General features: G+C 45.9%; 1 protein-coding gene across 1 annotated transcript in view; it reads left to right on the forward strand.

Moving 5' to 3' along the window:
* The first annotated feature begins 297 nt into the window (after nucleotides 1-297).
* LOC139572936 (voltage-dependent calcium channel gamma-1 subunit-like) overlaps nucleotides 298-16822 on the forward strand; it is a 29221-nt gene continuing 12696 nt past the window's right edge. Inside the window, exon 1 of the mRNA XM_071395832.1 lies at nucleotides 298-813. Coding sequence (XP_071251933.1) covers nucleotides 573-813 — 241 coding nt within the window. The 5' untranslated portion in view covers nucleotides 298-572. The remainder of the gene's footprint in view (nucleotides 814-16822) is intronic.

The raw sequence follows: 16822 nt of genomic DNA on the forward strand, positions 1-16822 counted from the left end.
AAATAACACAGGATTCTATTACAAAGAACATGTTCTAAATATTCACATTTGATTTCAAGGGTTTCTAGAACAACAATATCTACAGAATGTGTGCAATATTTACTTTGGCTTAGATATTAGTCTTTTCCACCTCTGAATCTTCAATGTCGTATGAAAGCTTAAACCAGATCGAGCCCTCAACCTGTCTCGTTCGATTGTACCCCATCACAGCACCTAACCCCTGACCCCAAGTAGCTCAGACTGGTCAAAGTGGGGACGGTTTTGGTAAATATTTCACATCCTTCTTCACAGCAGTGCTGTATAGACTCGGGCTAAACACTGTAAACATGTTCCTGGGAGGGAGAGTGAGAGTAGGAATCTAGGGCACTGTTATCTGGCCTCTTTTCTTCGAGCAGAAGCAGAGATCTGTGGATGGAGAGAGCTGGAGAGAGAGAGAGGAGACGTTTCGTACTTTATTGAGGCTGCTGGAGAAGACTAATTCTTAATACTGCTTTCTAGGAGCTAGACATCCTCACAGGGACCTTTACTATAATACACAACAACACACACACACTTCATACACTCTCAGCACCATGTTGGAGGAGAAGAAGACCAAGGTGAAGATCATGTTCTTCGTCATCCTGGTGGGCATCTCCTGCATGCTGGCTGCCATGGTGACGGACCACTGGACTGTACTGAGCCCGCCGTTTGACAAGTTCAACACCACCTGTGAGACGGCCCACTTTGGCCTCTGGAAGCTCTGCATGAAGACCGTCTTCATGGTGGAGGAGGACCCAGAGGGCCAGGGCTGTGGCCCCATCAGTCTGCCCGGAGGTAAGGGCTGCTTCTACCTTCTGTCTCTGTTAGGATCAGGGAGTCTACCTTCATTTAAGGTTATGGTTAGGCATAAGGTTAGCAGTGTGGTTTAGGTTAGGGTTCAGGTTAGGGTTAGGTTTAAAATCACCCTGCAGAGCTGCCTCCAGTACATGCGTCATCCCAGTAAATGCCAACCTGCAGGTGGTGCAGTGTGATTGTTTCTAACCCTCTGTGTCAGTTAGTGTAAGGCTGTGTCCCAAATGAAACCCTATTCCCTACACAGTGTACTACTTCTGACCAGACGCTACATAGGGAATAGGGTGCCATTTGGGACACAGGCAGAGTTTAATAACTAGCAGAGCAGTAAATGGCTCTTTGCCCTCCTGTCTCTGTTAATGTCTGCTTGCCAGGAAGGTGGGGTTTTTCTAACCCTGTTTCTTCTGAGGCTAAAAAAACACGGTTAACCCCTTTCTCTGTCTAGTAGTGTCTCCCCAGAGGCAAGAGGCTCTTGACCATATCTGTCTCTATTAGTGAGCTACAGTAAGTGTGAGGGGTTACATGGGCTGCAGATATTAATCTCCTGGCTTTCATTCATTGTATCATGTTGTTGCTGGTGGGGGTCCTTACCAATATGCGGCCTTCCAATTAGAATTTGGTTAAAACTTGTCAGGGATTCAGGGACTCTCCCCCTGCTTTTCTGTCTGAGTGTACAGTAGACCTGCCCCTCCACTTCCAGATCCATCTCTTCAGATGTCAGAGGGCAGAGGGTAGAGGAGAGAGAGCTGAGAGTGAGTGGTGTGAGGGTACTACCCTCTCATATACACGCACGCATACACACACACACACACACACACACACACACACACACACACACACACGCACACACATACAGCCCCCCAGAGTTACTGTGTCTGCGGGTGGAGCGAGAGGGTTTTCTTTGCCATGAAAAAGGAACAGAACATTTGACATACTAATTAGGATCTGGCAAAAAAATACTTGAATCAGTTATAGAACCCATTGCCCTTTAGGGTTGTGAGGTCTGGGGTCTGCTCACCAACCAATAATTCACAAAATGGGACAAACACCATGCAGAATTCAGAATTCACAAAATGGGACTCTACATGCAGAATTCTGCAAAGATATCCACTGTGTACAACGTAAAATACCAAATAGTGTATGCAGAGCAGAATTAGGCCGATACCCGCTAATTATCAAAATCCAGAAAAGAGACGTTAAATTCGACAAGCACCTAAAAGGAAGTGATTCCCAAACCTTCCATAACAAAGCCATCACCTACAGTGGAGTGAGGTGCGTACTGGCGGCAGAGAAGTCAGGCGCAGGAGAGCGAAAACTGATTTACAACTGTGTCGTTTAATATCCATAAACTACCGTCAACAGAACAATACAATAAATGGGTCAAACAAAACCCGGTAAATACCAGCATACCGTGCACAAGCACTACAACAAACAATTACCGACAAGGACATGGGGGGAAACAGAGGGTTAAATACACAACATGTAATTGATGGAATTGGAACCAGGTGTGATGGAAGACAAGACAAAACTAATGGAAAATGAAAAGTGGATCAGCGATGGCTAGAAGGTCGGTGACGTCGACCACTGAACGCCGCCCAAACAAGGAGAGGGACCGACTTCGGCGGAGGTCGTGACATACAGAGAAATTAACCTGGAGAAGAGCCCCCTAAGCAAGCTAGTTCTGAGGCTCTGTTCACAAACACAAACAGACCCCACAGAGCCCCAGGACAGCAACACAATTAGACCCAACCAAATCATAAGAAAACAAAAAGATAATTACTTGACACATTGGAAAGAATTAACAAAAAAACTGCCGTAGACAGACCTGGCTCTCAAGAGAAGACAGGCTATGTGCACACTGCTCACAAAATGAGGTGGAAACTGAGCTGCACTTTCAATCTTCCTGCCAAATGTATGACCATTTTAGAGACACATATTTCCCTCAGATCACATAGACCAACAAAGATTTTGAAAACAAACCCAATTTTTATAAACTCATATATCTTTTGGGTGAAATACCACAGTGTGCCATCACAGCAGTAAGATTTGTGACCTGTTGCCACAAGAAAAGGGCGACCAGTGAAGAAGAAATTGTAAATACATCCTATATTTATGTTTATTTATAACTATTTGCACATCATTACAACACTGTATATAGACATAATATGTGTAATGTTCACTGTTATTTTTTATTGTTTATTTCACTTTTGTTTATTATCTATTTCACTTGCTTTGGCAATGTTAACATATGTTCCCCATGCCAATAAAGCCCTTTAAATTGAAATTGAGAGAGAGAGGTTTAACTGTGAGGGAGATACAGAGAGAGAGAGAGAGAGAAAGAGAGAGAGATAGAGAGAGAGACAGCGAGAGAGGGAGAGTGAGAGAGACAGAAAGAGAGAGGGAGAGAGAGAGAGAGAGACAGAGAGAGAGAGGGAGAGAGAGAGAGAGACAGCGAGAGAGAGAGAGTGAGAGAGACAGAAAGAGAGAGGGAGAGAGAGAGAGAGCAAGAGAGAGGCTGGTTTGTGTGTGTGAGTGTGGACAAGACAGAGCTGCTCTTCCTCCCGGGAAAGGCCTACCCGCTCCATAACCTTTCCATCACGGTTGACAACTCCAGTGTTCCCCTCACAGAGTGCAAAGAACCTTTGCGTGATCCTGGACAACATCCTGTCGTTCTCTCCAAACATCAAAGCACTGACTTGGTATTGCAGGTTCATGCTCAACAACGTCCATAGAGTATGACCCTACCTCACACAGGAAGTGGCGCAGATCCTAATCCAGGCACTTGTCATCTCCCATCTGGACTACTGCAACTCGCTGTTGGCTGGGCTCCCTGCTTGTGCCATCAAACCCCTGCAATTGATCCAGAACACCGCAACCCGCCTTGTGTTCAGCCTTCCCAAGTTCTCCCATGTCACCCCACTCCACAGCCCATCCTACTGGCTCCAGTCGAAGCTCGCATCCACTACAGACCATGGTACTTACCTATGGAGCAGAAAGAGAAACTGTCTCTCCCTACCTTCAGGCTATGCTCAAACCGTACACCCCAACCCGAGTACTCTGTTCTGCCACCTCTGGTCTCTTGGCTCTCCCGCACCAACAGGAGGTCAGCACCCTCTCAGACCAGTCAAAGCTATTCTCCCAAATGGTGGAACCAGCTTCCCCCTGAAGCTAGGACAGCAGAGTCCCTGCCCGTCTTCCAAAAACATCTGATACCCTCCCTCTTCAAAGAGTATCTTGAATAATCCCACAGCACCCCCGTTTAGCAAATTGCCTTCCGTAAACTAACATTCAGACTCGCTAGTCGAATCGAGGTGTGTGAATTGACTCCCTAGTCCAACCGAGGTGTGTGAATTGACTAGCTAGTCCAACCGAGGTCTGTGAATTGACTCGCTAGTCCTACCGAGGTGTGTGAATTGACTAGCTAGTCCAACCGAGGTGTGTGAATTGACTCTCTAGTCCAATTGAGTTGTGTGAATTGACTCGCTAGTCCAACCGAGGTAGGGGAATTGACTTGCTAGTCCAACCGAGGTGTGTGAATTGACTCGCTAGTCCTACTGAGTGTGTGAATTGACTCGCTAGTCCAACCGAGGTGTGTGAATTGACTCGCTAGTCCAACCGAAGTGTGTGAATTGACTTGCTAGTCCTACCGAGGTGTGTGAATTGACTCGCTAGTCCAACCAAGGTGTGTGAATTGACTCACTAGTCCAACCGAGGTGTGTGAATTGACTCGCTAGTCCAACCGAGGTGTGTGAATTGACTCGCTAGTCATATCGAGGTGTGTGAATTGACTCGCTAGTCCAACCGAGGTGTGTGAATTGACTCGCTAGTCCGATCGAGGTGTGTGAATTGACTCGCTACTCCAACCGAGGTGTGTGAATTGACTCGCTAGTCCTATCGAGGTGTGTGAATTGACTCGCTAGTCCTATCGAGGTGTGTGAATTGACTCGCTAGTCCAACCGAGGTGTGTGAATTGACTCGCTAGTCCTATCGAGGTGTGTGAATTGACTCGCTAGTCCAACCGAGGTGTGTGAATTGACTCGCTAGTCCTATCGAGGTGTGTGAATTGACTCGCTAGTCCTATCGAGGTGTGTGAATTAACTCGCTAGTCCTATCGAGGTGTGTGAATTGACTCGCTAGTCCAACCGAGGTGTGTGAATTGACTCGCTAGTCCTACCGAGGTGTGTGAATTGACTCGCTAGTCCAACCGAGGTGTGTGAATTGACTCGCTAGTCCTATCGAGGTGTGTGAATTGACTCGCTAGTCCTATCGAGGTGTGTGAATTGACTCGCTAGTCCTATCGAGGTGTGTGAATTGACTCGCTAGTCCTATCGAGGTGTGTGAATTGACTCGCTAGTCCAACCGAGGTGTGTGAATTGACTCGCTAGTCCTATCGAGGTGTGTGAATTGACAAACAAACTGGATGTGCCCGATGCACTACATTCAGTCGTTCACACTTGGAAGACAGGCAGTGGGAACTGTCTAAATACAGCTGTGGAAACCATGGGGATGTGGAAGACCGGCAGTGGGAAGTGTCTAAATACAGCTGTGGAAGCCATGGGGATGTAGAAGACAGGCAGTGGGAACTGTCTAAATACAGCTGTGGAAACCATGGGGATGTGGAAGACAGGCAGTGGGAACTGTCTAAATACAGCTGTGGAAGCCATGGGGATGTAGAAGACAGGCAGTGGGAACTGTCTAAATACAGCTGTGGAAGCCATGGGGATGTGGAAGACAGGCAGTAGGAACTGTCTAAATACAGCTGTGGAAGCCATGGGGATGTAGAAGACAGGCAGTGGGAACTGTCTAAATACAGCTGTGGAAGCCATGGGGATGTAGAAGACAGGCAGTGGGAACTGTCTAAATACAGCTGTGGAAGCCATGGGGATGTGGAAGACAGGCAGTAGGAACTGTCTAAATACAGCTGTGGAAACCATGGGGATGTGGAAGACAGGCAGTGGGAACTGTCTAAATACAGCTGTGGAAGCCATGGGGATGTGGAAGCAAGGCAGTGGGAACTGTCTAAATACAGCTGTGGAAGCCATGGGGATGTAGAAGACAGGCAGTGGGAACTGTCTAAATACAGCTGTGGAAGCCATGGGGATGTGTAAATAATTCAAGGTTACAGATATGGACATGAGAATACGTTTATTTTTAAGTGCAAGTATAAAGATCGCATTGGCTTTGAATAAATACAACATTGTCAGTGTTGGAAGTGACTATTCCGCTATGTTCAGGCCAGTATTCACTCAATACTGCCTTTGAATGGGTGTTCGATTACATGCCACATGGTCTTGTTCAAGGAGGAAATTCACTGGGACAATTGCTGTTATTCAATGCATTGCTGCATACCATTCAACCACAATCTGTGGTATTGTGGATCCAGTTGTGTTTGGTGGTTATAGACTTCACTACAGACAGATGTAGGATCATAATCTGACCTATATTGTCACAGCAAAATAATCCTGCAGCACCCGGATTTGAACATTTAGTCCATACTGTTTTGATCAGTCAGGCTATTAGATTAGATTCATTTAATAGTCACATGTACAGAGTTACAGAGGTAATTACAGGGTACAGTGAAATTCAGGTAGCTGACTAGTGGTGGCTGTTCAGCAGCCTGATGCTCTGGGGTAGAAGCTATTGGCTAGTGTGTGTAGTTGCCGTACCAGGCTGGGATACAGCCTGAAAGTATGCTCTCGATGGTGCTCCTGTAGAACACAGCGAGCGCCCTTGGAGACAGGCCACATTTCTTCATCCTCCTGTTAGATTAGGGGCTGTTAGTGACCCAGAGGAAAGTGAGGCATAATGGGATTTATCCAGGTTTCCAGCCACACAGTCACCTGATGTTATGTGTTAGCTGCTCATTAAGACACACTGTTGGGGCTGGGGGTTGGACAGGGGTTGGGTGTGAGGCAGAATACATTAACACAGCGCAGCGCCAGCAAAGAATAGTCTGTGATTAAATTGTGTGAAAAACACAACAGGATCATACACACCTAACTGTCTACCCGTGGTGGGAGTCAGGGTGACTCACCTTAATAACATGCTTTGCATTCCAAAACGATTGGAGCTGATCAACGTGTGGCATGCGCTCCCGTTCATTTCCGTTCACTCCTGTTCGCCGTACACTTTTGTCATTTACCGCCGTAATTACAAGGCATTTGTCTCCCGCAACAAGATGCCTTGATGAATTTTGAAAACGACCTTCCCTATAAATGACACATGACTTCTTGACTGGTTTTAAATTGAACAAACACTTTAATGAACATCACCATCACGTCAGCCAGGAAATAACATTAGGGGCATATTGTTGGAGTGATGTATGGTTTCATGTGTGTGTGTCTTTGTCTGTATCTCTCTCTCTCTCTCTGTGTGTGTGTGTGTGTGTGTGTGTGTGTGTGTGTGTGTGTGTGTGTGTGTGTGTGTGTGTGTGTGTGTGTGTGTGTGTGTGTGTGTGTGTGTGTGTGTGTGTGTGTGTGTGTGTGTGTGTGTGTGTGTGTGTGTGTGTGTGTGTGTGTGTGTGTGTGTGTGTGTGTGGAATGTAAGTGCCTCACAGACAGATAGACAGTAGATAGTAGACAGTGGAATTACCTGTTCATTTGGCTGAACTCTCAGGAGGGTAGTATTTTTTTGGAGACACAGCTGGATAAATGGAGATGGGTGCAAACTGTAGTGTTTCTCAACCCCAGTGTTCTATAACTGTAGTGTTTCTCAACCCCGGTGTTCTATAACTGTAGTGTTTCTCAACCCCGGTGTTCTATAACTGTAGTGTTTCTCAACCCCGGTGTTCTATAACTGTAGTGTTTCTCAACCCCGGTGTTCTATAACTGTAGTGTTTCTCAACCCCGGTGTTCTATAACTGTAGTGTTTCTCAACCCCGGTGTTCTATAACTGTAGTGTTTCTCAACCTCGGTGTTCTATAACTGTAGTGTTTCTCAACCTCGGTGTTCTATAACTGTAGTGTTTCTCAACCCCAGTGTTCTATAACTGTAGTGTTTCTCAACCCCGGTGTTCTATAACTGTAGTGTTTCTCAACCCCAGTGTTCTATAACTGTAGTGTTTCTCAACCCCGGTGTTCTATAACTGTAGTGTTTCTCAACCCCGGTGTTCTATAACTGTAGTGTGTCTCAACCCCGGTGTTCTATAACTGTAGTGTTTCTCAACCCCGGTGTTCTATAACTGTAGTGTTTCTCAACCTCTGTGTTCTATAACTGTAGTGTTTCTCAACCCCGGTGTTCTAGAACTGTAGTGTTTCTCAACCCCGGTGTTCTATAACTGTAGTGTTTCTCAACCTCGGTGTTCTATAACTGTAGTGTTTCTCAACCCCAGTGTTCTATAACTGTAGTGTTTCTCAACCCCGGTGTTCTATAACTGTAGTGTTTCTCAACCCCGGTGTTCTATAACTGTAGTGTTTCTCAACCTCGGTGTTCTATAACTGTAGTGTTTCTCAACCCCAGTGTTCTATAACTGTAGTGTTTCTCAACCCCGGTGTTCTATAACTGTAGTGTTTCTCAACCCCGGTGTTCTATAACTGTAGTGTTTCTCAACCTCGGTGTTCTATAACTGTAGTGTTTCTCAACCCCGGTGTTCTATAACTGTAGTGTTTCTCAACCCCGGTGTTCTATAACTGTAGTGTTTCTCAACCCCAGTGTTCTATAACTGTAGTGTTTCTCAACCCCGGTGTTCTATAACTGTAGTGTTTCTCAACCTCGGTGTTCTATAACTGTAGTGTTTCTCAACCTCTGTGTTCTATAACTGTAGTGTTTCTCAACCCCGGTGTTCTATAACTGTAGTGTTTCTCAACCCCGGTGTTCTATAACTGTAGTGTTTCTCAACCTCTGTGTTCTATAACTGTAGTGTGTCTCAACCCCGGTGTTCTAGAACTGTAGTGTTTCTCAACCCCGGTGTTCTATAACTGTAGTGTTTCTCAACCCCGGTGTTCTATAACTGTAGTGTTTCTCAACCTCGGTGTTCTAGAACTGTAGTGTTTCTCAACCCCGGTGTTCTATAACTGTAGTGTTTCTCAACCCCGGTGTTCTATAACTGTAGTGTTTCTCAACCTCGGTGTTCTATAACTGTAGTGTTTCTCAACCTCGGTGTTCTATAACTGTAGTGTTTCTCAACCTCGGTGTTCTATAACTGTAGTGTTTCTCAACCCCGGTGTTCTATAACTTTAGTGTTTCTCAACCCCGGTGTTCTATAACTGTAGTGTTTCTCAACCTCGGTGTTCTATAACTGTAGTGTTTCTCAACCCCAGTGTTCTGAAACTGTAGTGTAAATTTGGATGAACTAAATCCAAAAAGCCATGTTGTGGCAACTGATGTAGACAGGGTGTCATACACCCATTATTTTATATGACAGCCTGAAATGGCTTGGTAGTGAGTTATGAGTTTGGGAGATTGGGAACCTATCTAGCTGGCTAGCTAAAGCCAATTTAATTAAATTGCTAGTTATTACAGAGAAACAATTTATTTTATTTTAATTTATTCATCAATAAGGAGTCAATAGGCTACAAAGCTTGATCAAATTCATTTAAAAACAACCTCCTGCGAATCCTGTGAATCCTGCCCATCCCTGGCAGATCAAATCAAATAGAACTGTATTGGTCACATACAAATGATTAGCAGATGTTATTGCAGCTGTAGTGAAATGCTTGTGCTTCTAGTTCCGACAGTGCAGTAATATCTAACTAGTAATATCTAACAAATTACACAACATATACCCAATACACACAAATCTAAGTAGGAATGAATTAAGACTATATACATATGGATGAGCGATGTCAGGGCGGAAATCCTCTAGAATCCTCGGAAGTCCTGCACCTCTAGAGTATCTAACGTCCTGCACCACTAGAATATCTACCGTCCTGCACCACTAGAACATCTAACGTCCTGCACCACTAGAATATCTAACGTCCTGCACCGCTAGAATATCTAACGTCCTGCACCACTAGAGTATCTAACGTCCTGCACCTCTAGAATATCTAACGTCCTGCACCACTAGAACATCTAACGTCCTGCACCACTAGAATATCTAACGTCCTGCACCGCTAGAATATCTAACGTCCTGCACCACTAGAGTATCTAACGTCCTGCACCTCTAGAATATCTAACGTCCTGCACCACTAGAGTATCTAACGTCCTGCACCACTAGAATATCTAACGTCCTGCACCACTAGAATATCTAACGTCCTGCACCACTAGAATATCTAATGTCCTGCACCACTAGAATATCTAACGTCCTGCACCACTAGAATATCTAACGTCCTGCACCACTAGAGTATCTAACGTCCTGCACCACTAGAATATATAACGTCCTGCACCACTAGAATATCTAACGTCCTGCACCGCTAGAATATCTAACGTCCTGCACCACTAGAATATCTAACGTCCTGCACCGCTAGAATATCTAACGTCCTGCACCGCTAGAATATCTAACGTCCTGCACCGCTAGAATATCTAACGTCCTGCACCGCTAGAATATCTAACGTCCTGCACCGCTAGAATATCTAACGTCCTGCACCACTAGAATATCTAACGTCCTGCACCTCGCTAGAATATCTAACGTCCTGCACCGCTAGAATATCTAACGTCCTGCACCACTAGAATATCTAACGTCCTGCACCGCTAGAATCTCACGTCCATCACCGCTAGAATATCTAACGTCCTGCACCACTAGAACAGCACCGCTAGAATATCTAACGTCCTGCACCACTAGAATATCTAACGGTGAGTTGCACCGCTAGAATATCTAACGTCCTGCACCACCAGAATATCTAACGTCCTGCACCTAACGTCCTGGACCACTAGAGCATCTAACGTCCTGCACCGCTAGAATATCTAACGTCCTGCACCACCAGAATATCTAACGTCCTGCACCACTAGAATATCTAACGTCCTGCACCACTAGAGCATCTAACGTCCTGCACCGCTAGAATATCTAACGTCCTGCACCACTAGAATATCTAACGTCCTGCACCACTAGAATATCTAACGTCCTGCACCTCTAGAGTATCTAACGTCCTGCACCACTAGAAAATCTAACGTCCTGCACCACTTAAGTATCTAACGTCCTGCACCACTAGAGTATCTAACGTCCTGCACCACTAGAATATCTAACGTCCTGCACCTCTAGAGTATCTAATCCTGCACCTCTAGAGTATCTTACGTCCTGCACCTCTAGAGTATCTAACGTCCTGCACCTTTAGAGTATCTTACGTCCTGCACCTCTAGAGTATCTTACGTCCTGCACCTCTAGAGTATCTTACGTCCTGCACCTCTAGAGTATCTAACGTCCTGCACCGCTAGAATATCTAACGTCCTGCACCACTAGAATATCTAACGTCCTGCACCACTAGAGTATCTAACGTCCTGCACCACTAGAATATCTAATGTCCTGCACCACTAGAGTATCTAACGTCCTGCACCACTAGAATATCTAACGTCCTGCACCACTAGAATATCTAACGTCCTGCACCACTAGAATATCTAACGTCCTGCACCACTAGAGTATCTAACGTCCTGCACCTCTAGAATATCTAACGTCCTGCACCACTAGAATATCTAACGTCCTGCACCACTAGAGTATCTAACGTCCTGCACCTCTAGAATATCTAACGTCCTGCACCTCTAGAATATCTAACGTCCTGCACCACTAGAGTATCTAACGTCCTGCACCACTAGAATATCTAATGTCCTGCACCACTAGAGTATCTAACGTCCTGCACCACTAGAATATCTAACGTCCTGCACCACTAGAATATCTAACGTCCTGCACCACTAGAATATCTAACGTCCTGCACCACTAGAGTATCTAACGTCCTGCACCTCTAGAATATCTAACGTCCTGCACCACTAGAATATCTAATGTCCTGCACCACTACAGTATCTAATGTCCTGCACCACTAGAGTATCTAACGTCCTGCACCACTAGAGTATCTAACGTCCTGCACCGCTAGAATATCTAACGTCCTGCACCACTAGAATATCTAATGTCCTGCACCACTAGAATATCTAATGTCCTGCACCACTAGAATATCTAACGTCCTGCACCACTAGAATATCTAACGTCCTGCACCACTAGAGCATCTAACGTCCTGCACCACTAGAATATCTAACGTCCTGCACCACTAGAATATCTAACGTCCTGCACCGCTAGAATATCTAACGTCCTGCACCACTAGAATATCTAACGTCCTGCACCACTAGAATATCTAACGTCCTGCACCACTTAAGTATCTAACGTCCTGCACCACTAGAGTATCTAACGTCCTGCACCACTAGAATATCTAACGTCCTGCACCTCTAGAGTATCTAATCCTGCACCTTTAGAGTATCTTACGTCCTGCACCTCTAGAGTATCTTACGTCCTGCACCTCTAGAGTATCTAACGTCCTGCACCACTAGAATATCTAACGTCCTGCACCGCTAGAATATCTAACGTCCTGCACCGCTAGAATATCTAACGTCCTGCACCACTAGAATATCTAACGTCCTGCACCTCTAGAGTATCTAACGTCCTGCACCACTAGAATATCTAACGTCCTGCACCACTTAAGTATCTAACGTCCTGCACCACTAGAGTATCTAACGTCCTGCACCACTAGAATATCTAACGTCCTGCACCACTAGAATATCTAACGTCCTGCACCACTAGAATATCTAACGTCCTGCACCACTAGAATATATAACGTCCTGCACCACTAGAATATCTAACGTCCTGCACCACTAGAATATCTAACGTCCTGCACCACTAGAATATCTAACGTCCTGCACCGCTAGAATATCTAACGTCCTGCACCACTAGAATATCTAACGTCCTGCACCTCTAGAGTATCTAACGTCCTGCACCACTAGAATATCTAACGTCCTGCACCACTTAAGTATCTAACGTCCTGCACCACTAGAGTATCTAACGTCCTGCACCACTAGAATATCTAACGTCCTGCACCTCTAGAGTATCTAATCCTGCACCTTTAGAGTATCTTACGTCCTGCACCTCTAGAGTATCTTACGTCCTGCACCTCTAGAGTATCTAACGTCCTGCACCACTAGAATATCTAACGTCCTGCACCACTAGAATATCTAACGTCCTGCACCACTAGAATATCTAACGTCCTGCACCGCTAGAATATCTAACGTCCTGCACCACTAGAATATCTAACGTCCTGCACCTCTAGAGTATCTAACGTCCTGCACCACTAGAAAATCTAACGTCCTGCACCACTTAAGTATCTAACGTCCTGCACCACTAGAATATCTAACGTCCTGCACCTCTAGAGTATCTAATCCTGCACCTTTAGAGTATCTTACGTCCTGCACCTCTAGAGTATCTTACGTCCTGCACCTCTAGAGTATCTAACGTCCTGCACCTCTAGAGTATCTTACGTCCTGCACCTCTAGAGTATCTTACGTCCTGCACCTCTAGAGTATCTAACGTCCTGCACCTCTAGAGTATCTAACGTCCTGCACCTCTAGAGTATCTTACGTCCTGCACCTCTAGAGTATCTAACGTCCTGCACCTCTAGAGTATCTTACGTCCTGCACCTCTAGATTATTTTACGTCCTGCACCTCTAGAGGATCTAACGTCCTGCACCACTAGAATATCTAACGTCCTGCACCACTAGAGTATCTAACGTCCTGCACCTCTAGAGTATCTTACGTCCTGCACCTCTAGAGGATCTAATGTCCTGCACCACTAGAATATCTAACGTCCTGCACCACTAGAATATCTAACGTCCTGCACCACTAGAGTATCTAATGTCCTGCACCTCTACAGTATCTAATGTCCTGCACCTCTAGAGTATCTAATGTCCTGCACCTCTAGAATATCTAACGTCCTGCACCTCTAGAGTATCTAACGTCCTGCACCTCTAGAGTATCTAACTTCCTGCACCACTAGAATATCTAACGTCCTGCACCACTAGAATATCTAATGTCCTGCACCACTAGAGTATCTAACGTCCTGCACCTCTAGAGTATCTTACGTCCTGCACCACTAGAATATCTAACGTCCTGCACCTCTAGAGTATCTTACGTCCTGCACCTCTAGATTATTTTACGTCCTGCACCTCTAGAGGATCTAACGTCCTGCACCACTAGAATATCTAACGTCCTGCACCACTAGAATATCTAACGTCCTGCACCACTGGAATATCTAACGTACTGCACCACTAGAATATCTAAAGTCCTGCACCACCAGAATATCTAAAGTCCTGCACCACCAGAATATCTAACGTCCTGCACCACTAGAGTATCTAATGTCCTGCACCACTAGAACATCTACCCTCCTGCACCACCAGAATATCTAATGTCCTGCACCACTAGAATATCTAACGTCCTGCACCACTAGAGTATCTAATGTCCTGCACCACTAGAAAATCTTACGTCCTGCACCTCTAGAGTATCTAACGTCCTGCACCATTAGGGTATCTAACGTCCTGCACCTCTAGAGTATCTAACGTGCTGCACCACTAGAGTATCTAACGTCCTGCACCACCAGAGTATCTAACGTCCTGCACCGCCAGAGTATCTAACATGCTGCACCACTAGAGTATCTAACGTCCTGCACCATTAGGGTATCTAACGTCCTGCACCTCTAGAGTATCTAACGTGCTGCACCACTAGAGTATCTAACGTCCTGCACCACCAGAGTATCTAACATGCAGCACCACCAGAGTATCTAACGTACTGCACCACCAGAGGATCTAACGTCCTGCACCACTAGAGTATCTTACGTCCTGCACCACTATAGTATCTAACGTGCTGCACCTCTAGAGTATCTAGCGTCCTGCACCTCTAGAGTATCTAATGTGCTGCACCACTAGAGTATCTATAGTCCTGCACCACCAGAGTATCTATAGTCCTGCACCACTAGAGTATCTAACGTCCTGCACCACTAGAAAATCTACCCTCCTGCACCACCAGAGTATCTAACGTCCTGCACCACCAGAGGATCTAACGTCCTGCACCACCAGAGTATCTAACGTCCTGCACCACCAGAGGATCTAACGTCCTGCACCACTAGAGTATCTTACGTCCTGCACCACTAGAGTATCTAACGTGCTGCACCTCTAGAGTATCTAGCGTCCTGCCTAGCATATCTTTCCTCCTGGGTCACTTTGGAAGAAACCACTTACTAGGGAGTATAAGGGAGGGGGATACTCTTCTTAGAAATAATTATGATAAAAAGTGGGCTTAAAAATTAAGTTTAGAAAATGTGTCTGAAAAATGGGGGCCATTGTGCACGTTATGGGCATGACCTCTCCGGATGTAGATATGTTGAGTTGATCCAGTAGGGTCTGGATCTCCAGACTTCATTCCTTTTCCTTCCCAGACTCCTCTAACTAACTGCCCTCCCTCCCTCCCTCCCTCCCTCCCTCCCTCCTCCCTCCCTCCCTCCCTCCCTCCCTCCCTCCCTCCCTCCCTCCCTCCCTCCCCCTGTACCTTTCTCCCTCCCTACATCCCTACCTCCCGTACCTTTCTCCCTACCAGTCCCCTCCCTCATCCTCAGCCTCCCAGAAGGTGAGTCTTCCCCCAGACAGTCAAGCAAGACAGACCCTCCCTACCTCCAGGTCCGCTTCCCCCTCCACCTCCACCTTCACCCCACGTGCTATGAGACAGGTGCCCCAATTTCACACCAGTTTCTCAGCCTGCTCAGTCGAGAGAGAGGGAGGGCTAAAGTGGTGAGTTTCTTTAAATGCCCAGATGTAGCCTTGAGCAAACACGTTGGCACTTAAACACCTAATCCGTTTTTACGCTTTGTGTTTGTTTGTCCTGGTTCTTGGCACGGAGCCTAGACTAGCTGACAGCAGGGGGTTGTGTGTGTGCATGTGTGTGTGCGTGTGTGTGCGTGTGTGTGAGCAACATACTGTAGCATTCAGAAAACAACCTGGCAGGTGTGTGGATTCAGTGATGGAGACTGTGATTTTGGTGGTGGTGGTAATGGTGACGGTGTGGGTGATGGTGACGGTGGTGGTGATGGTAATGGTGACCGTAGTGGTGATAGTGGTGATAAATTAAGATAGTAACAGGACAACTGTAGTAATGGGACTTGTTTTTATTTTGAACTAAACCATAGATTGTAACTTTGTTCTCTCAGGAGGGTTATGCCATTAAAATTACACACACACGCACACGAACATGCACAGACACACACACCCCTGAGTACCATCCTAGGTCGTTGCGACTCAGTTATGAATGCTTGGTGCGGGTTAGCCTTTTTAAAAGCCCCGCGATTCACATTGACCCAGAATCTGACAGTCATTCTGCACCTGGACTTAAAAAATAAACGTTTTCTCCTCACCACTCCCTCTCATACAGCCACTGTTCTCCTGTTGACAATGCCATCACCCCTTAAGCACTGCTACCAGAAGGAAGCCATTTCCAGGGGTTAAATTGAGGGCAGAAAGGTAGTGGACTTCTTTCCACTTTGATTGGAAAGAGTAGAAAACACAAGTAAAGCTCCTGTTAAAAGTCAATTCATTTTGAAGACCATTACCTCATGTCTAGGACACCACATCCATTGTTGAGAGAGGCAGAGGGAAAGGAAGAGGGTTAAGGACGAGTGACGAGGAGGAAGGGTGAGTGAAGAGGATGAAGGACCAAGTGAAGGGGATGAAGGAAGAAGGTGGATGAGGAGGAGAGGAAAGAAAGAAGAAGGAAGGATGTGGGAAGGAGGGAGGAAGAGGGAGATGGGAGTAATGAGATGAAGAGGAATATCGGGAGGATAGAGGAGGGGGAGGAGAATAATTATTATATTTTTTAAATCTTTATTTAACTAGGCAAGTCAGTTAAGAACAAATGATTATTTACAATGACGGCCTACCCCGGCCAAACCTGGACGACGCTGGGCCAATTGTGTGCCGCCCTATGGGACTCCCAATCACGGCCGGTTGTGATACAGCCTGGAGAAGGGAGTAGAGGAAACAGAGGAAGATGTGTAGGGAGGATAGAGAAAGAAGAGGATGAGGAGGAATGAAGGAATGAAAAC

The sequence above is a fragment of the Salvelinus alpinus genome, chromosome 1 (genome assembly GCF_045679555.1).
Source record: "Salvelinus alpinus chromosome 1, SLU_Salpinus.1, whole genome shotgun sequence".
Lineage (NCBI taxonomy): Eukaryota > Metazoa > Chordata > Actinopteri > Salmoniformes > Salmonidae > Salvelinus > Salvelinus alpinus.